Source organism: Ilyonectria robusta (genome assembly GCF_021365365.1).
Source record: "Ilyonectria robusta strain PMI_751 chromosome Unknown BGZ61scaffold_10, whole genome shotgun sequence".
Classification (NCBI taxonomy): Eukaryota; Fungi; Ascomycota; class Sordariomycetes; order Hypocreales; family Nectriaceae; genus Ilyonectria; species Ilyonectria robusta.
Genome location: NW_025764444.1, coordinates 264,851 through 284,849, shown reverse-complemented (window position 1 = coordinate 284,849; position 19,999 = coordinate 264,851). Strand labels below are relative to the sequence as shown.

At 50.2% G+C, this 19,999-nt stretch overlaps 8 protein-coding genes across 8 annotated transcripts; 3 read left to right on the top strand and 5 right to left on the bottom strand.

Annotated features, from left to right (window-relative positions):
- Positions 1–525: 525 nt before the first annotated feature.
- Positions 526–1,462, top strand: BGZ61DRAFT_352132 (concanavalin A-like lectin/glucanase domain-containing protein; the record flags this gene model as incomplete). Its single annotated transcript, XM_046240404.1, has 2 exons — positions 526–1,305; positions 1,379–1,462. 2 exons carry the CDS (start codon positions 526–528, stop codon positions 1,460–1,462), a joined length of 864 nt encoding a protein of 287 aa, XP_046104076.1.
- A 3,580-nt stretch (positions 1,463–5,042) lies between these two features.
- BGZ61DRAFT_517932 (uncharacterized protein) lies at positions 5,043–6,721 on the top strand (the record flags this gene model as incomplete). Its single annotated transcript, XM_046252348.1, has 5 exons — positions 5,043–5,076; positions 5,147–5,283; positions 5,403–5,489; positions 5,543–6,096; positions 6,155–6,721. The coding sequence occupies 5 exons, from the start codon at positions 5,043–5,045 to the stop codon at positions 6,702–6,704; spliced, it is 1,362 nt and encodes a 453-aa protein (XP_046104075.1). The 3' UTR covers positions 6,705–6,721.
- A 636-nt stretch (positions 6,722–7,357) lies between these two features.
- BGZ61DRAFT_352740 (uncharacterized protein) lies at positions 7,358–8,788 on the bottom strand (the record flags this gene model as incomplete). Its single annotated transcript, XM_046240450.1, has 1 exon — positions 7,358–8,788. The coding sequence occupies one exon, from the start codon at positions 8,786–8,788 to the stop codon at positions 7,358–7,360; it is 1,431 nt and encodes a 476-aa protein (XP_046104074.1).
- An 893-nt stretch (positions 8,789–9,681) lies between these two features.
- On the bottom strand, positions 9,682–10,052 carry BGZ61DRAFT_451911 (uncharacterized protein). Its single transcript, XM_046245884.1, has 2 exons — positions 9,867–10,052; positions 9,682–9,813 (listed from the first exon to the last, which is right to left on the bottom strand). The coding sequence occupies exons 1-2, from the start codon at positions 10,036–10,038 to the stop codon at positions 9,755–9,757; spliced, it is 231 nt and encodes a 76-aa protein (XP_046104073.1). The 5' UTR covers positions 10,039–10,052; the 3' UTR covers positions 9,682–9,754.
- Positions 10,053–10,085: 33 nt separating this feature from the next.
- BGZ61DRAFT_517931 (uncharacterized protein) lies at positions 10,086–11,214 on the top strand (the record flags this gene model as incomplete). The annotated part of the gene is made up of 2 exons (XM_046252347.1): positions 10,086–10,412; positions 10,501–11,214. The coding sequence occupies 2 exons, from the start codon at positions 10,086–10,088 to the stop codon at positions 11,212–11,214; spliced, it is 1,041 nt and encodes a 346-aa protein (XP_046104072.1).
- A 115-nt stretch (positions 11,215–11,329) lies between these two features.
- BGZ61DRAFT_451909 (ankyrin repeat-containing domain protein) lies at positions 11,330–12,828 on the bottom strand. Its single transcript, XM_046245883.1, has 2 exons — positions 12,781–12,828; positions 11,330–12,685 (listed from the first exon to the last, which is right to left on the bottom strand). The coding sequence occupies exons 1-2, from the start codon at positions 12,788–12,790 to the stop codon at positions 11,457–11,459; spliced, it is 1,239 nt and encodes a 412-aa protein (XP_046104071.1). The 5' UTR covers positions 12,791–12,828; the 3' UTR covers positions 11,330–11,456.
- Positions 12,829–14,084: 1,256 nt separating this feature from the next.
- Positions 14,085–15,916, bottom strand: BGZ61DRAFT_352599 (uncharacterized protein; the record flags this gene model as incomplete). Its single annotated transcript, XM_046240446.1, has 2 exons — positions 14,085–15,093; positions 15,147–15,916. Coding segments are annotated over 2 exons (1,779 nt in total), but the record flags the coding sequence as incomplete, so codon positions are not given.
- A 317-nt stretch (positions 15,917–16,233) lies between these two features.
- On the bottom strand, positions 16,234–17,229 carry BGZ61DRAFT_352117 (nucleoside phosphorylase domain-containing protein; the record flags this gene model as incomplete). Its single annotated transcript, XM_046240402.1, has 1 exon — positions 16,234–17,229. One exon carries the CDS (start codon positions 17,227–17,229, stop codon positions 16,234–16,236), a length of 996 nt encoding a protein of 331 aa, XP_046104069.1.
- Positions 17,230–19,999: the final 2,770 nt, after the last annotated feature.

Genomic DNA, 19,999 nt, shown 5'->3' with positions numbered 1-19,999 from the left:
ATGCTGGGATAAAATGAAGAAAGCTAGCCTCCTCTGAACTAGCCTTGGCATAAACAATCCATTTGGGCTAGAGCCTTGGGGTCCAATAGATAACCTCAATCGCACTATTGAATAGCTGAGAAAAATGGTCTTCTTCATTCCACGTGTTACTGGAAAGAGTTTGGCTTGTGCCGTGGCATTCCCTAGTGGCGTGGACCATGTCTTGATCTGGTATTTCAGCTTCACTCTAGACTCGCTTAGTTGGCTTGGCGATCGAAAGGTTTGGTGACGATGAGGAATTAAACTAAGCCACACTTTCGTTGGCCCCAGAAAATAAGAAACTATTGGATACCCCTGGTCAGTAGATAGAGACAATTCGTGGTACCGTTAAATCCGTGTTGGTTCAAGGGGGAGCTCTGTGATAAGGTGGTGCGGGAAATAAATGATTTCAACGCAGGCCTTCGCCCTGGTTGTTGCGCAGCTGGGCTTCACTCCTTGTTTTTATTCCCATCGCCACACTGCATACATTCCTTTCCGGTCGCAGCCATGTCTTACCGCCGGGTTCTAGCAGTATTGGTTTCCTTCCTCGCCATTGCGCTGGCCTGGCAGCCACCGTCGTATAGCGGCTATACGCGAAAATGGAAGGCGGACTTCATCGGTCCACGAGACTCGCTGCCAGATTCTCGCAACTGGAATATTATCACTGGCGACAATAACTACAACAACGAATCCCAGACGTACTCGAGCAACAAACTCAACCTCCGACGAACTTCCAAGGGCACCCTTCAGCTGGTCCCGAGAAAAAAGGTCTCAGCTAAGAAGGGTTGGACGTCTGCGCGCATCGAGAGCACATACACTTTCACTCCGACGGCCGGAAAGATCACCAGGTTCGAGTCTTCGCTCCGTCTAGGCAGAAACGCTGCGGTACACAAGCAGAGCATCTGGCCTGCTTTCTGGCTCCTCGGAGACTCTTGTCGGAAAGGTGGACTGTGGCCAGCCTGCGGAGAAGTTGATGTCATGGAAAACGTCAACGGACAAAAAATCGCATACGGCAGTGTGCACTGCGACGTATCACCCGGCGGCATTTGCAACGAAAATACAGGTCTCACAAACACAACCTCCCTCTTGGACAGCAAGTACCACGTCTGGCGTGTGGAATTCAACCGCAAGAGCACCAACTACAAGAGCCAGTATATTACTTGGTATATGGACGGCAAACAATTTCACCGTGTTACCGGTTCCCAGATTAGTAACTCCACGGTGTGGAAGTCTCTGTGCCAGAGCCCGCTTTACACCATTTTCAACGTCGCTGTCGGCGGCTACTGGGTGAGTTTCCACCTTGACTATATCTCTTGACCAGAGTACACATGGCCCATAAATGCTAACAAATCCGTGGTAGCCTGGATATCCGAACTCTCAGACATGGGGGGGAATGGACAGCATGATGGAGGTTGGATACGTTGCCCATTACGTGTCGACCTAGGGTAAATACTATCACAATAACTATGGGAATATTTATAATAGACGATATGTGAAAATATCAGGATTGGAGCGGCAAATGTCGAAATATATATGAGAAATGATGTTGCCCACAGGTTTCCAGGCAAGGTATCTACGAGTGAGGTTGAATGAGTTGTTGGAAACGCGCCAGGCAGCTTATTGCCTAGCATGATTCCTACCTCTCACCCTAGAAGGAGATGAAAATAAATCTTTGCACCGGCCCTAATTCTGAATTTTGGGATTCATGCCAGCCAGAACCACGTTCTTGCATTATCAAGGCTAAGTCAATTTTGAAATCCCGATTCAGAGAAAGCTTGATAGTTTAATCTATGCCTCGGCTAATTGGGAATCTTATTGAATAGTATCGATGTGCATACGCAGAATGTTAACCCACCCAAGCCTCACCTCACCTAATGCGCAATCACATAACACACGCTTCGGGTGAAGGTCTACTTGTACTAATGCAACCGACTTGGAAACAGAATTGATTGTTTGGAGGAGTAAACACCTCTCGGAGAAATGCCATTTCCTAACTCGCCGTATTAGGCGCATTGTTGGTATTATCTTCAGGGTGTATGTACTGTGCTGCTCGTAGCAATACTCTTACTGTGACTCTTTGTTCAAAGGATTGTCTATGTTCAGACAGTGCTGTATTGACCTAAGCCGATCTCACATTCCTCGACAGAGTGAGACAAGTTGCGATGAGTTTGCGTTTTCTCACTGCCGAAACCCCGGCGTTGTCTCTCAGCTCGTCGACCTTTTCAAGAGACACACCTAATAAGTAAAGCAGTGCACAGCTATTCGAACCTCAAACTTCAGTAGGTATGAATCGGATCTGTTTCGCGGTTTCAGGATGTCGATCGATGTGGGGAGTGCACGCGGCGCTTGTGTCGAAGACCCGCAAGAATAGCGTCCGCGTATCCTGGCAATAGTCGGATTTCTTTCCGAAGGCTTTCTCCACCGTAATAGCGCAGCGTGATATGGAAGATCTTGGAGCGGAGGCCACAGTACACATAGAACTGGCCCGGAGTAGACATTCCTGCTCACCTAAAGGAGAGGCTACTATACTGAGTCGCTCTGGTGATAGGCCAAGAGGTCAGACGTTTGATTTCCGCCGTGATTATCGATTGGAATTCGCGGCCGTCTTCATCGACTGGGGTTGGCGGTTTGGAGTCTTCACGTAGCACCGTTGGACCTTTGCTGCCCCAAAAATGGCCGGATTGCGATTGCCTCCTTTGACCAGTCCTTGGGTTTTCCAACAATGGAAAATTGAATCAGACAAAGCCTTAGCGTTTGCTTTAATCATGAGATTGCAAATTAGTTTATATGCGATTGGCCGGGTCCACTTTTCATCCAATCCCACACCGTCTGCTCCGAACCGTCCGATGATGTTGGATGCCATACAGGGTAGGCGGAACATTGAACTTCAATCCCAACTTCTCACACATTGGAGCTTGGCTGAGTCGATATTGAGGCAAAGCGCGTGACTGAGATTCGTGCACTGATAAAATGGAGACTCATGCAGACAGTTCTGTACCTTGGCGAAGAGGCTGTTGCTTGACTAACGTGACCTGCGTGGAGGAGCATTCTTTTTTGTCCTGATCCGAGGGCCTGGGTTTTTGAGACACAGGTCAGGTTAGCTGTGGCGCCAAAATCATGGCCATACCTGGATATTTAGTTCCCCCAGGATTACAACGAGTACAATACCGAGCTGACAGGTGGTAGCTCCACTAACCGCTTTATTGATGCTACGGAAAGCCTCCTACGTCAAGATTCAAAGGGCCGGCCCTCATATCCAGCCATATTAGAGTCTCTGCAAGTGGTGGTAGTTTCCAGTCGGCGGTAGAAACAAGCTGCCATGCCATGTTTTCCCTCTGCCAGCCATGTGGCGCCATCCGCCATCCCGCTCGCGCAGGCAGCTTAGTCCACGATGTCTATATCCTACATTTGCCAAGTCTCTAGTCAAGGCATCATAGTCCGGCATCTGGTCAGTTAGCTACTGCGCTCGGTCACATCGGTCACCTGGGCTCATTTCTCGGCCCATCCTATCCAGGGCTGGATGTCAGCAAGGCCCACAGTGCGTAGATATACTGAGCACAAGGCTGCCAGTGCTAGTACAAGGGGCCGCCCCTTATGCAATTAGGCTGGGTCTGGATGTTTTGGAAGTCTTGCAAATTTAGGCTGCGTGAAGTGGGTGCATGCTAGGCAGCTCTGACACGCCTTAGTTGCCATTGACGTTTTCCGTCGTGTGGCTACAAGAATGTAGGTGTGGTTTCGCTAAGGAAGTCTCGATAGATGCCCACAGCCATCACCATCATCCCTCATTGACAATCAACCTTTTATCTATCGACTTTACACAATGCACCATCAAAGGGGCGAAGCATCGCCACCATAGTTCATCCACTAGCATTCACCGGCACCTACGGGAGAGGTTGAGGAGGCCATCGTCTACATAATAAGCTATGTCTCACTCGCGCCGTTTTTAGCCCAACCAGTCAAGGCAAATCAGCTCCTCAAGATTACCAACCTCTCCAACTGAACGAACCAAGGTCATGCCTGTTTGTGAGGGGCGGACCGGCGACTAGGCCAACGCTATCCACTTAGACATGCTACACTCCGGCCCAGGAAAAGGAGATGGTTGCCATGGAAAGGGGGGGACTAATTGCGAACTACTGCACATCTCAGAAAGGTATTGACCAACTGGTGATTGAAATGAGTTTCACGATCCATGGGCAGCGGAGCACGAGAGGAAGCGCAGAGCGGAGCGGAGGTGTTATGTGGATGGACGAGAAGGCGACTGCAAGAGTCGCAGGATTTATATTTCCCCCAATTGCAATATCTACAAGACACTCACTTACCATGAACAATTGTATTATGTGCGGGAACTTCGTATTTTTGGTTGCCGCTATTAAAAGATACTCGCCATCTGCTGCCGGGAGCCGAACCTCTAGGCACTACCCCGCAAGCTTGACAGCTACGGAGGCAGAAGTAGACCGCCACGCTCGATAGTAAGATTGCAACGTGGACGAGTGAAGACGCGACGCATGCTTCAATCCCGGCTTCATTATTACAGGCAATTCATGTTTCCGAACAATTCTAGTCAGCTTCGCAGGTGGCAGTGCGGTGTCACTCAGTGCACTGCCGTTTCGTCGCCTCTCCTAAAGTCGGCGCAGTAACTTCATCCATCGAAGCATCTGTAAATCCGCCAACAATCCCACCAGCGAGCCAAAAGTCATGACGTAGCGCAAAGTCTCTAGCCGGATAGGGCCCAGAATTCCGGAACACTCTGTAGCCGGTCCGTCGGCTTGCTGCTCTTCCGGGCGACGATCGTACTAGCAGAACGCCTTCCGGGGACTAGCGGCGTGTCTAAGCCATTGATGTCAATACGCCCGCTCGATTTCTAAACCATTGACGGCGATTGGCGGCTTCCCCTGGTTCCATTCTAGGTAGCCTGAACTCTGAACTTGTCTTGAGCTCCCTCCATTTCCTGTTCCAGCCCTGCGTCAGCCCGACACGGCCGGTTGTTTTGGTGGGCGAATGCGCTAAGCCCTCAGCTTGTTGACATGGATGACACTTTAGGCATTCTATGCGGCGAGGGTGCGACAAACGAAACGAAAATGGAAACATCATTTTCATTATAATTCCGCTCATATGGGAAATATTCCAGCTTCATGTTTGTTCAGGGAGATTCCGCCCCTGGAAGTTGCTGTCTCAACGCCACCCCAATCTGGACTGGCCGGGAGCTGTCCTGTCAAGACAGTCTCAGAGCTGGAATCCAGGAGCCCAATCACGGCCAAGCTAAAGGTAATTGCTGAGTCTATCGTTTTCCTAATGTGGCTAACATGGTTGGCGGCAATGCAGCTTCCGCTCAAGCCAGAATCATGTGGCTCCTTTGTTTAGCTTACTCTGTACCGCACCTGTAGAGTATGGAATCAGCCGAAGGCCCGAACGGAGGCTTACAGATCCGGGGCACTAGCTTAGGAACGAGACAGTGCCGATTCCTGTTGGGTGTAAGAAGAGCTCGATGAGTGAACTTAAGGAGCTGGTGTCTACTTAGGAACAGGACAAGAAGCACATCATTCTCAAGTCTTTTCCTCGCCACAGCACGCACTCTCTTGATCTCAGAATATCCTCGAACTCATTCAATAATTCAAACCAACCTCTCACGATGCGCTTCAACAACATTGCCATGGCCGCGACGGCTGTTGCCGCTGTTTCTGCGCAGCGACCTACGGACACTCCCATCTGCGATTACTACACGACGGCCCTGCTCAAGAACAACACCGCCGAGAACCAGCTCACCCTCCTGACTCTTCTGGTCAACACTGTTGTCATCGGAAACTGTGAGCAGAAGGCCTCACGCCACACCGCTCCGTCATTGCTAATAGGTTATGTGCTGTTAGACACCCAACCCAATGTCGGCATCATGGTTCCAGGTATCCTTGCTCCTGGCAAGATTAACAAGACCGATGTCAACCTGCTGCCCTACTTCTCCGGCGAGCTTGCCTCTACCAACCGTGGTGGTAAGACCGGCGAGTCTGTCAACTTCCTCGATGGAGGTGCGGCTAAGCCCCTCATGAAGAACATGGCGGCCGACGATAAGTCGTCAAACCAATAGTACGAATATATATCCATGCACCACGTATCCACGGATCAAACTGACAACGATAATTAGCTTCCTCCTCACTCACCTTTACCAATTCTTTGGTTCCCTCCTTGGCTGCTCCATGCAGGGAATGTCCGGCTTCTCCGCGTACAAGGGCGAATCGTCGATGTACAGCGTGCACAAGTTCATGGACCTCGACTACGCCGAGGTCACCTACTTCATCACCCAGGTTGGCCTTGCTGCGGCCTCGTTCGGAGTTGCTGAAGATGATATCAAGGTTGTTGCCACTGCTCTTGGCGGCCTCTTCAACGTCCGCTGCGCCCCTGCCACGACTGTCATCAAGGCCCAGGGCTCCCAGCTCCAGTCCATCTGCATCGACACCAAGACTTGCCCCCTGGCTATGGACGGTGTCTGCTCCAAATACGATACCCCCGTCATGCCCAAGAACGCTACCGAGAGCGGATCCGGGAGCTCGTCTACCGCTACTATGACCGGTACCATGAGCGGCAGCGCAACCGCTACCGGCACGGCAGCTAGCAGCACTTCCACTGGCGGTGCTGCTGCCGTTGGCCTCAGCTGGGCGGCTGCCGCCATTGGATTTGCCGCTTTCATGCTATAAGGAGAAGGAAGGTTAGGATTGTAGAATAGGACGTGCCATTTACCTAAAACCGCTGCATCACAAGTAATGGTGTCAAATTGGACCTCAACCCTTATTGTGGTCGAAAGCGGAGCGATTTTACAGACTGATACTAATACAATATCATTCATCAGCAGGCTCAATCATGGCGTTGAGATTGGGCTCATAACTAGGATATAAGTGTGTATGCGCCTGCCCCGCGTCTTGTCTTTGAGACAATTTACTCTCCAGAGTCCATCCTTGCTATATCCATGAGCCATCGATTTAGAAACAAATAGAGTGAAGAGGAAATTGGCAGAGACCTAAAACGAGTAGAAAGTAGGTTGATTCCGTCGTGGGCGGGATTCTCGAGGTGTCCGCGAAAGAGAACCCCAGGCCGCTGTACTTCACGCACGATTACAGTGAGAGGAAACACAAATCCGTTGATTTGGTCACAAAACGACGTCGAAATCGAAGAAAACCCCAACAGAGCATTCCGTTACCCCGATTCGACCTACGCATGGAGATGACCCTGAGACGAGACAACTGACAAGCACGGGCGAGAGTCATAAAGCCGTCGTCCGAGTTCACCTACCACGAGAGACAACGGCGAAAAAGACGAATGTGAAAATCATATCTATCCATGTTGCTCCAGTTCATTCTGGTATTTCATGTTGCGTCCGAAAAGCAGACATCCATTCGTTATTGTCCGCAATTGTATGTTCCCAGCCATCTGCACTTCCATAAACCAGTCTCCTGGCTTCGTCCTGAAACATTTGATCGTCTGGGAAGATGCCCTGCGAGATGTTCCGCTGAGCAAACCGTCCGAGGTGCAAGGCCAGAAAACTGGCGTAGGTTGTTGGACTTAATTCTAGAAGGGGTAGTCCTGCACTTTCCCCTTCCGCATCTTCTGATTGACTGGCATTAGTCAATGCATGCTTCTCCAAGATTTGAGACAAATGATCCGTTGTTCTCGGGTCTGTGGCAGAAAACGGGACCAGCGTCTTGGCTTCGGCTGCCAAGGTGTATGGCGGTATTGCGTTCCTGACCTGAGCGGCCACAAATGGATCAAATCCGTTTCCTCCTTTCCAATCCCTCATGGTCAGGCCCTTTCGGAAATGGTCTGAGAGATGATCGGCACGAATTTGCCACGTTGTTAGCTTCTCGTCACAAAATCCACATCTCGAGACAATTGCAGGGGGTTCAATCTTCCAGTGATCAATAATAGGCAGAGCCTCAAGCCGGTGAAAGACGCGGAGATGTTGGACAAGGTGATCCTTTCGACGAAAAGCTCGCGGTTCCTGGCCAGCATGGCAAGCATGGTGGTTGTGGCTGCCAAGATGATCATCCGTTGGATCCAGCATGTTGCAATAGGCGCAGTGGTTTCTTCCGGTCGTGGGGAGCACAATCGACCCTCCATCTGGGGCGCAAACCCACTGGTCGAGGTCTAAATGAAGTGACTTTTCGTGACGAGTCCAATCGTACTTGGTTTTGAAGGCATCGCAACAGAATGTACACGGAAACCTCCGCAGGTCATTTGCGCCTGGTTTGTTTCTGCGAGTCTTCCTGACTCTCCCTATGGAGGACGATACCGGGCCCAGGAAGCTGTTGGATTTCGAAGACCTGCTTGACGAGACTGAACTCGACGAACAAGTCGTCCAACTGTTGAGGCTGACACTCGAGGCGGGCGTTCTTCCTAAACTTCTCGATCTAGTGTCTTGCTGTACCGGACTCCTCTGCAAGGCGTCGGCGATGGCTGAGAGAGATGCCGGTTCAGTTTCCGGAGGGCTGTCTCGCCATCTCTGAAGGGGATCCATGCTGCTGCTCGGTGTGGGCACGGTGGGGATCGAAACAGGCCGGCCGACGGATCCATGAGAGCGAAAGTATCTGCTTCTGCGACGAGGAAGACTGGGTTGTGGTCCACTGAAGAATGGCCTGCTGAACTGGATGTCCAGAGGCTCATTTGCGTCGTTAGGCGCTCCGGGTGATGGGAACGACGGCTGGTGTGGCCATGCGCCATCGACACCTCCAGGAACATGGTACTGGGGTAGCCCAAGAGAGGTATAGCTCGAGTTTTCATGCGTCATGTCATTGGGGCTGTTGAGGAATTGGCAAGACAGACCATCAAACTTGGGGAATGCATCGTCCCTCACTCCCACGCCGTCGCCGCTCAAGGGTGGCTGTTCACTTGGCGCCGCGCAAGATGCAACCCAGTTATCTATAGATTGAGGTGCTTGATAGGGATTATCTTGTTCGTGGGCCTCTAGAGGCATCCAACATTGACCATCGGGGAATATATCTGGCAATTCTTATGTCCGAGAACCGGTCAGCGATGGGTTCGAAGTGAGGGGTCGCGTGGAACTCACCGTTAGAGTACGCATTGCCGACGTCTATCACGGACCACAAAGCAGGGACATCCTCTTGGCCATGTTGAGAGTTCATTCCTACGCGAGTTGGGTATAAATTGGGCGATGCTCGACGTTGGGCGCGGGAACGCAATATGATGCAATATCGTCATGGTCGACGGCAAAGTGCATGATTTTCTCTCATTAGTCACATCGGACGACATGCCGGGCGCCGGCTATGAGGCGGAGATTGCGACAAATTGCCGATCTCGGACAATTGTAGCGTGAGTTCAACAGAGGAGACAATCCACTCCGCGCGCGTTGGTGGCCGTCCCACTCGCTTGTTAGTGTGGCCCCGGACGCGTCTTGCCAAGGCTAATAAGACGCTGGATAAAAAGAACAGTGAAGTGAATTCCATATCTGGCACGTATGAATGGCTTGTAGATGGCGATTTGCATACCCCGCAAGTGGTCTTGGTGGGATCTATGGAGCATCGTAATTAGAGAGTGGTAGTCGCTGCATCACATATACATGGGACTTTAGGGTAATTGGTAGGCCATGCCAAAACGAATGCCCTGGCCTTTTAGCGAGATGCAGTCATTCTCGGCTCTTGATCCCACACCCTCGTCGACTCCCCGGCGAAACGTTTACAGTCAGGTTCGGGATCGAAATCCCGAATTTCACACCCCGCGTTGAGCGTCTTTTAAATTAATAGCGACACGTGGACAAAGTTGAGGTTATATTATGGCGCCGGGGCTGAGAATTAGGCCCGTTATCCTTGAAGCCCCGCATTCGACTGCTCGTCTAACTCCACACACAGGACGTGGATCGTAGACAGATCTCTCTGACGGACAATTGATCGTGGTGTTGTCTTCTCCTTTCGGGGGTGGAATTCCGAAGTCACAATGAATTTTTTCAACTGGAATAGCCATGCCTACTGCATCCGATGCTATAATGAGAGGAATTCTTCTCACCTGGGTCCTCCAGTCCATACCACACCAAGTTCTCATCCTGCCGCACATCTCCAACGCTTGTCAAAATGGCTGTTCAGAGGCTGAAGATCGCCTGCGCTGGCCTCGGCCGGATGGGATCCCGTCATGCCCTCAACTTCCTCAACCGTACGCCCCGTGCAGAACTTGTGGCCGTCTTCACACCGGCTCCCCATGAGATTGAATGGGCACGCAAAGAGCTCGAGCCCCACGGTGTCACAATCTACACCAGTTATGAGGAGATGCTGAAACACCCCGAACTAGCCGCCGTCATGATCGCTACTGTGACGGCTGCCCATGCCGAAGAGGCCATCATGGCGATCGAGGCAGACAAACACGTCTTGTGCGAGAAGCCCCTCATCATTAGCACTGACATCGTGAGCCCACCCGTTACTCCATCCTGAATGCTTCTATTTTCGCCGTCCTGAAGAAATAATCCCAACATGTGATTCTTTCGTCCCAAAGCGTTGTCTATGCTGCAAGCCGCATCTGAAGGTCCTTTGTGGCCTTTCTCGCCGCTTTGACAAATCCTACCGCGATACCGCCAACTACATTGATTCCGGTGGCATCGGCCAGCCTTCTGTTTTCCGCTCCCAGACCTGCGACAAGCTTGACCCTTCCGGCTTCTTTGTTGCATATGCCGAATTCAGTGGTGGAATCTTTGTTGACTGCACCATCCACGATATTGACCTGGCCCTGTGGTACTTTGGCCAAGACTCTGTTGTGAAGAGCGTTTCTGCTGTCGGCGTTACTGCTATCGCACCCGACCTCCGCAAACACAAGGACGTTGACAATGGCGTTGGTATCGTCGAGTTCTGGGGCGACAAGATTGCATTCTTTTATGCCTGCCGTATGATGGCTGGCGGAGAGCACGACATGACTGAGATTATTGGCACCAAGGGCAAGGTAGCGGTCAACACGAACCCATCATCGTCGCTCGTAGAGGTGCACGAGTCGAACGGGATACGGCGCGAGCTGCCACAAGACTACTATTCCAGATTCGAGTATGCGTTTGTGACTATGACGAATGAGTTTACCGCTGCGTGCTTGGATAATACTGAGCTGCCATTCAAGTTATCGGGTGCCGTGAAGGCTCTTACCATAGGCTCTGCTCTCCAGGAGAGTATGAACTCAGGGAAAAAGATCAATTTTGATGAAACCGGTCGTCGGATTGATTGATGAAGGAATGAATTAGGAACATATTTTCCATAGAAGGGATGTTGTGGTCTACGTCGGATCTATTACGATGACAAGGGGGTTGGTTACTGGTACCGACTCTGAATACACATTCAACTTCTAATGTTTTTTTTTGGGCATCTTTTGTCACACCCAATGGCAACTTGGAGTTGAAATCATACAATCCTAACTCTTGAACAGCAAGCTGGGGGATAAAGGGATTGAATTGCAGGCTTTGGACAAAGCTACATGGACTCATCCGATGATGTGAGTTCCCCCATCTCCCACTTCTTAATGTATCTTTCAATGATTGTCCTTGGTGAAGCAATGCATGAATCTGACCTACCCGATGTTGTTGAGCAGTGAGAAGAAACTTGGTCGATGTCCGCGCCATTCTCGAGAAGCAGTCTAATGGTCTCCTCATCCGCTTCATTAGCCGCACGCGACAAGGGTGTTGAGCCATCCTTATCCCTACAGTTCGGATCTGCACCTTTCTCAAGAAGCAGGCCAGTAACTTTAATATCCAAACTCCCAGCTGCCCATAGTAACGGCGTCCAACCGGACACAGTCTTGCAGTTTGGGTCCGCGCCATTCTCAAGAAGTAGTGTAACATCCACCGGTTGCTCGTGACTAACAGCGTACAACAAAGGCGTTAAGCCGTCCTTATCCCTGCAGTTCGGGTCTGCATGTTTCTCAAGAAGCAGGCGAGTAATAAGAGTGTTCTCATTCGCGACTGCCCACAATAAAGGTGTCCACCCGAACATACTCTTGCAGTTCGGATTTGCACCTTTCTCAAGAAGGAGCCTGACAACAGCCTCGTGCCCAAAGCCAGCCGCCCAGGACAATGGTGTTATGCTATCCTTATCCCCACAGTTAGGATCTGCACCAGTCTCGAGAAGCAGGTGGGCAAGAGAAATATTCCCAGCCATAGTTGCCCAGAGCAATGGTGTCCAATCGAATATATCCTTACAGTTCGGGTCTGCACCATTTCTCAGAAGTAGCTCCACAATAGGTACAAACGATTCAATGTTAGCCGGTGGCCCTGCTCTCACACGACGGTCGAACTCATCGATGCGGCCGCATGCATTCGTATCTAAGTTTGAGAGCAGTGTTTGTCCGATCTTATCCCAATGTGAACCAATCTCCGTACATGAATTATGAATAAAGGTGTACGGATTATGGGTGGTCTGTTGATATGCCCTCCAAGGAACATTCAGATCTGAGTAGAAGTAGAAATCGGCCGTGGCGTGAGAGAGCGTTGTTTTGCCGATATTATCCCTCGCATTCGGGTCTGCCCCATTGTCGAGAAGTAACTTGACAACAGCCTCACATCCATTTGTGACTGCCCACGATAACGGAGACCGGCCATGCCAATCCCTCAAGTTTGGGTCGGCACCTCTATCAAGCAGCAGTATGACAAGAGCCTCATTGCCATTTGTAGCTGCCCACGATAACGGCGTCCGACCATACTTATCTATAGTATTTAAGTCAACGCTATTCTCGACAAGCAACCTGGCAATGGCCTCATAGCCATTTACGGCTGCCCACGATAACGGCGTCCGACCATACTTATCTGCATTATTCAAGTCAATGCCATTCTCGACAAGCACCCTGGCAATGGCCTCGTAGCTATTTACAGCTGCCCACGATAACGGCGTCCGACCACCTTGGTCCGTGGAGTCCACATCGACTTTGCCAGTTTCCAGCAACTGATGTACTAGCGAATCCAGACCATTGCTGGCGGCCCATATCAACGCGGTCCAATCATGATTGTCCCTGAAAGAAGGGGGGACGGCGGTATTCGAGAAAATGAACTTTATCCCCTCTTTGGACTGATTCCATACTGCCCATTGTAATGGTGTCCAGCCTTTGTTGTCTTTAGCAGCAAGGTCAACTCTCCCTGTCACGAACAGTTGCCTCAACACTACAGCATGCCCCCCCTCCGCGGCCCAAGACACCGGTGTCCGACCGTCATTATCTTTGGATTCCGGATTGACAGCCTGGTTTGCAAGTAGTCCACTTACTACTTCGCTGTGTCCATTACCTGAGGCCCAACACAGCGGTGTCCGACCGTCACGGTCCTTCAAATCCGGGTTGACACCGCTATTCGCCAGCAGTAGCTTTACTATCCTGTTGTGTCCATTGGCTGCAGCGTAAGAGAGCGGCGTCCGCCCGACGCTGTTCTCGCCGTCTGCATTAATGTCTCCCAACATGAGCAGTAGCTGAACTGTCGCTGCTTGGCCGTTCTTAGCAGCGCGGGCCAGAAGATCCTGGCTAGATCCGTCCTTTGTATCTAGGTCTCCACTCTCTGATCTGAGAAGTAATTTTGCCATTGTCTGGTCTCCTTTCTGCACCACTCGCTGGACGGGTGTTTGACCATATCTGTCCTCAGAATTGAGATCGATACAACTTGTCTTAAGTAATCGCTCTGCAATTTCTCGATGGCCTTTCTCAACTGCCCACCGCAGAGGCGTCCGGCCGTCGTTGTCTTTGGAATCGGGGTCGACGCGATCATTCGCCAGAAGGAGCGCTACCATGCTGTCGTTTCCGTTCTCTACCGCCCTTGACAGAGGTGTCCGGCCGTTCTTGTCCTTCGAGTTTGGAAATATGTCGAAGGAGGTGAGCAGTAACCTCACCACGTCTTCGTGTCCGTTCGTCACTGCCCGCAACAGCGGCGTGTTCCGGGTAATACGGTCCCCGGCATGAGTGTTGATGTCTTTACTCTCGAGTAGTAGCTTCACAACCTCGTAGTGCCCACCCTCTGCGGCCCAAGACAGAGGCGTCCGGTGGTCCCTGTCATTCAAGTTTGGGTCAACGGGGTGAGCAAGTAGAAGTCTTGTCACTTTCTCGTGTCCGTTCGCCGCTGCCCGTAACAAAGGGGTTTTTTTGTTGATATTGTCTCTTGAATTTGGGTCGACACCTTTCCTCGCAAGAAATAGCTTCACCACCTCATGGTGTCCTTTTTCTGCGGCCCACGACAACGGCGTCCGTTGGTAATTATCCTTCGAGTCCGGATCCATGCGGTCATCTGTGAGGAGGAGTTCCACAACGTCCCTTTGCCCTTCATATGCAGCCCACCATAGCGGTGTTCGATAATAACTGTCTCTGCTGTTTGGAAAAGACCCATCAGCCAACAGGTACTCCACGGCTTCTCGCAATCCGAAATATGCCGCCAAGTGTAGCCCGGCCATGGCCCTTGGAACTTGTTGGCTATAATTGGAATGCGATGAGGAGTATTTGACTGCAAGTAGGGCTTGGCTCGAGGCTTCGCTCTTTGCATCACAGGCTAGGAAGTCCTTCAGTGGCTGACTTAACTGCGAAGACTTTCGAGTGTGATATCCCCAGTTTTGTGCGGCATAATCGTATAGCTGATGTGACTGCAGTCGTTCCTCGAATTTGTTGTCTGTTTTGCAAAACCCGTCCGCAAAGATATTGAATGAGAGATACGTAACGCAGATCACCGCAATCTCGGATTCTGCTGACGGAAACCACTTTTCTTTCGCCTGGTCGAAGTACTCTTTGGTCGTCTGGTGAGCTAACCGAACAACATCACGTTGAGTGTCGATGGTTATTAGGCCTGCACAAAGTGATCCAACAGTCTCAGGACTGGGAACAAATCCCACTTCAAGCCCTTGCTGCCCAGGCTCAACTGCAGCTGCGATTCGGATCTCCCTTGTAGAAAGCAGCCTCTTCGCGTGGATGACCCAAGACAAAATCTTTTTCGCCAACCTTGCACGATTTCGCCCGAGAGTTTCAATTCTTCCCATTGACTGTTCGTACGTGTCGTTGAGTTTTTCCGGCAAGCTGTCTAGCGCTCGGTTAAGATGACCTTCTGTAGGTTCTTCGGCCAGGGAATCCATGAGTCGTGCAGCGAAAAGAAACCTATGATCAAGTTAGAGCCAATCGGCTATGATAGTGGGATGAGTGAGTTATACATTCCGTCCGCCCTATCGGATATTCTAGCTTCAATCTTCATTTGTAGAGCAGGGTCGTAAACAATGAATGATTGCAAGCGCTTCATTCGATCATCGAGATATATTTTAAGGTCGCCATCTGTAGCCCGGATCGGCAGTGTCAGACTTCCTTCAAATTTCTCTACAATTTCAGCCACCCATCTGGAAGTCGCGAATAGTTTCACGTTGTATTTCGCCTGGAGATCAAAGATAGCTGACAAAATTCTGGTACGGCAATCTGCCGATTGAAATTCGTCAAGGGCGTCGACAACAATGAAGACTTTCGCGAACAGAGCCGACACAGACTGGAGCGTGCTCCAAATGTCATCGAATGATGGTCGCGTTCTCCTACCCTGATGGTGGTCATGGAGAGATTTCAGGCTTTCTGGCAAAGAGACATGGCATTGAGCAAGCTGCTTCAATACATTTGCAAGTAGACCATCTGCTCTCTGCTCTTCTTGACGCTGGAGGTCACAGTAAATGTATACCAGACCGGTGCTGCTGTCGTTCTGGAAGCGATCCATCAAATCATTGATCACTATTGAAGTGAGAATCGTCTTCCCAGCTCCCGGAATGCCAGGGCAAAACAGTGTTTCCCGATCGGTCTCCGTCCATGCCTTGAGCTCTGGCGAGTGCAGAAGCCACTGACCTGTGCCATTTTGTCGTCGATTGAAATGGTGGCTTTGTTGAAGAGCATAGTCAATTGGAGTAAGCCAGTCGAGGATGGCTTGGTGCTCTTGAGTACGTTGCATAGAATCGAGTTTGTTGACGACATTTGATACTTCCTCAAGTCGACTACCAATTTCTAATGAAACCAGTTAATATCGTACTTTAACACAAAATTCGAATAAGAGAGAATTGCTTGGAAGCGACAAGGATCCACTCGTTCCATCCAGTAGAGTATTGACTGTCGTAAAACTATGCCTTGTTGTCTAACTATTCATCCCTCACACCTTGAGTGAACATGGAAGGTAATGATAAGTATCGACATTCCAGGTGTAGTCACTGGAAGCCATCTTCCTGGTAGGTCCTGCCAAACTTCCGAACGCACACTTGACTCGAAAATGATTTACTCACCCTCAATGGTTTTCTGCTGTTCAACGGCTTGGGGCGAAATCTTCAACAAGAGCCTCCGCGCGTATGCTGCAGCGGCGACCGCTGCATATGGTTGCCATTTCCCGTTCTTGTGCGAGTCCGCATAGTCGCTAATCCCCCGAATGACCAGGCAAGGAAACTCGTTCATGAGTCCGGCTGCTTCCATGTCGAAGCAAATGATATTCTCCTTCTTCGCGATCAGGTCACGCTTCAGCGCTGTCTTCATAACCGTGTTCCCGGAGCCAATATTGCCGTAATGGAGTCTGGGGCACGTTGCCTTCCGAGGTCTCCGATTGACTAGGTTCTCAGGTTTTGCATTGTCGCAACAATTTTCGCAGTCATCTTCTCCTGGGATATGGGGATAGTCCGGTTGGAATAGTTGATCCTGTCCAGTACCAAGGTATGTCCACTCCTCAGGCTCTTCGCTCTTGCCAGCCGCGATTTCGACATATCCTGAAAGGGTCTTTCCCAAGCTGGATTCCGATCTCAAGTTGTTCACGGTGGACAACAACAATTTGGGAGGCATGTTCATCACACCCACACGATGAAATTCGCCATCCACTTCCCTTCCTAGATCATACTGGATCACTCCTCCTCCTTGGCCGTCTGGTAGGGATACAACAACATCTCCAAGGCGAATGTCATTGGTTTTGCTGGGGATACCACCCCCAATCCCTACCATGAGAACAAATCTCAAGTTAGGAAACGTGGATTTCATGGATTTGACGGTACTGGTTGCAGAACTGGTACCATACTGCGGGAGGACAGGCATTGCAATATTATGCTGTTTGATACTACCCAGAATATAGCTATTGTCATCGTTCTTGGATTGATGCGGAAGATCTTCATGTTCTTGGTCAAGCATTGCACGTGCTGCTCGTAGTTCGGACGGCAATGCGCAAATCCAGCCAATTGTGTACTGTTCGGGGGGCAGGCTGAGGGGTTTGTGATCTCCGTCGGCGTCGTCCATATTGTATTTCGCGAAATGAGTACAGAAATTGGTCTATGGCCGTGAATGACTCGGGATATATCTGCGATGGCGTCTTGACAGCTTCGATTTGAAATTGAAAGAATGGACCAGAAGGATCTGCAGCGTCAATATTGGATGAGGAGTGCGAGCCTCAAACCCAATTGTGTTGGTTAAGTATTTAGCAGCCAACAGCACAGCAAATTACACCGCCCCGTTACAGGTGGGTCAGTTGGAGCTCAAGCAGCAGAATAATAACACATCCTTGTTTTGCCATCCCTCAGTTGGTTGCACTTTCAAAAATTGGCTTGGCAGCGTCAGCCCATATCCTTGATAGTCACTTCAAGTGACCAGTCTCACACCACTTTCCATTCAGCCGCATGCAACTAGACCCTATGCGCGTCGAATCATGACGCTGCCCGCAGTGACAAAACGAGGCAGCTGCATCGTCATCTTCTTTTGCATTCTTTGCGCTTCCATATTGCAATCGGTAGCCAGTTATAATTGCAGTTCCCTGCAACTCACATACTGGCCCTATTTTCACCTGCTTGGTGAAGCGATTACAATACGTGGCAGTGCTTTGTATAGTAAGGCATCAATTACAACATCCGCGTTACTGCCAATTGTAACGGCCTGATTCCAACCCGAGTTAAATATATAGTAATTTCCCAGTTAGAGCCCAAACACATTTTGCTTATCATCGTTGCAACTGTGAGAAGAGGTGAAATAAAAAGTACCGCCAAGATGGATGCTGTTAGCTTTGCCGCTAGTATCGTCGGATTTGCCAGCCTGGTTATCCAACTCAGTCAGATCAGCGTCGATTACGCATCCAAAGTCTCCAGCGCCTCCAAGGCCCAGGCAGCCTACATACAAGAGCTGGTTGTACTTCAATCAGTACTCAAAAAGTACGAAGATGCCGCTACCATCGACGACCTCAAGAACATCACTGGGAATTGGAATGCGCCCATCTCGACAACCGTTATGGATAGCTACAAGCGACAGCTGGAGAAGGTAAAAACTAAGCTCGAGAAGAACCTCACTCGGGATAGTTCGTTTTCTGGACTCAAGTCATTTACATGGCCGTTTCAGGACAGTGAGATGGCCAGGGTGGTGGAATTGCTCCATAGAATCAGAGGCATTCTGCATTCGAGCCTTTCAGCCGATAATCTGTGGGTCTCCACGCATAATATATCACCGCCGACTGACTCAGTTTCCATTCAGCCTCCTCTCTGTCGAGACTTTCCGAGAGGTCAAGATCATGCACAACGGTTCGTAAATAATCACAGACGATTGTTCTCGGCGCATCAGCTTCTAACGAGATGATCAATCACAGATCAGCAACTAGCAAGTCTCTTGAACTGGCTTGCTCCATCCGTCCCACAAATGTCTGTTGATTCAGTCCTGGAGGTTTTCTGCGAGGGAACATGCCAAGCATTGCTGGAAGATGACCGCTACCTTGACTGGCGAGATGGGACTCAGCAGCTCCTTTGGGTTTCAGGCCAACGTCAGTTCATGATCTCTTCACACCAAGTCCCACTACCGGCTAACTCAGTACTTCTCACAGCCGGGTCAGGCAAAACGATGCTTGCGTGAGTTTTCCATTCAATATGTTTCGTCTACGGGAATTAAGCATTAATGGACGCCACTACCACAGAGCGAACCTGATACAAAACTTGACCGAGATCTCAAGTGGAGAAAGCATCATTTCGTACCATTTCTTTCGGAGCGACAACGTAAAGGACTCTATTGACAACGTCTTCCGAGACCTTTTGCAGAAGGCTCTTCCTCAGACGTACCAACTACTCCCACTCGCCGTCCAATACCACAAGAGATTTGGCAGAAGTGTGAGAACTCCGACGGAGAAACTATGGGAGATTCTTATTGCCACAAAAACATCAGTAAACTCTGTCTACATTATCCTTGATGGACTGGATGAGTTTCATTCCGTCAACAAACTCTTCCCATATATCCACCGGCTGACTGAAGCCGGAATCAAGGTCTTGGTAACCAGTCGACATCTCCCGACCATCCAATCTCATTTGTGCGACACTTCTCATCAGATTTCCGCTACAACAATTGAAGGCTACGCTGCGGACGAGGACATACGCGTCTATGTTGAAGGAAGAATGAGAGACGACTGCGTGGTTGACCATGACGATATCCCACTCGACATCAGAAACGACATACTTAGTGGTATGGTTAAGGCCGCCAATGGATCGTGAGTATCGCCTGATCCTGCATGTGTTCTTAAAATTCATGCTAGTTCGACCTGTTCTAATTCTACTTGTTGCTAGGTTCCTCCTTTCCCGCCTCGCTATGGATTTTATCTGCAATCTGACAAGTGTTGCGTCTCTGCGAACTTGCCTTGCGGACTTGCCTTCCACATACGAAAAAGCTTACGAAAAGACTTTCGAGCGAGTTCTGGGACAACCGGATAGCATTGTCAACTTGGCCAAGCGGGTTCTCAACTGGGTTGTGCATGCAAAGCGACCACTCACCATGCTAGAGCTCCAGCATGCCATTGCCATCAAGCTATCTTCCAAGAGCATAGATCCAGAGAGCTTGGAATCCTCCAAGCTCATTCTTGCGTCATGTCTTGGAATGATATCGTTATCAAAAGTGGATGGTCGTGTCTCGATAATACATTCAACCGCACGTCAGTTCCTTGTAACAAACGAGCAAGAGCTCTCCGACATGCCTCAACTTAACATCTCATGCATTTGTCTCAAGTACCTGACATTTGATGAACTCTCATCAGGCTCCTGCGAATCCG

What these genes read in the sequence shown, in the direction of transcription:
- BGZ61DRAFT_451911 (XM_046245884.1), bottom strand. Translation starts at nt 10,038, where the DNA reads ATGGACTGGAGGACCCAGGTGAGAAGAATTCCTCTCATTATAGCATCG. An exon ending in ATCTGTCTACGATCCACGTC is followed by an intron (nt 9,814 to 9,866) that starts CTGTGTGTGGAG and finishes AGGATAACGGGC; the next exon opens with CTAATTCTCAGCCCCGGCGC.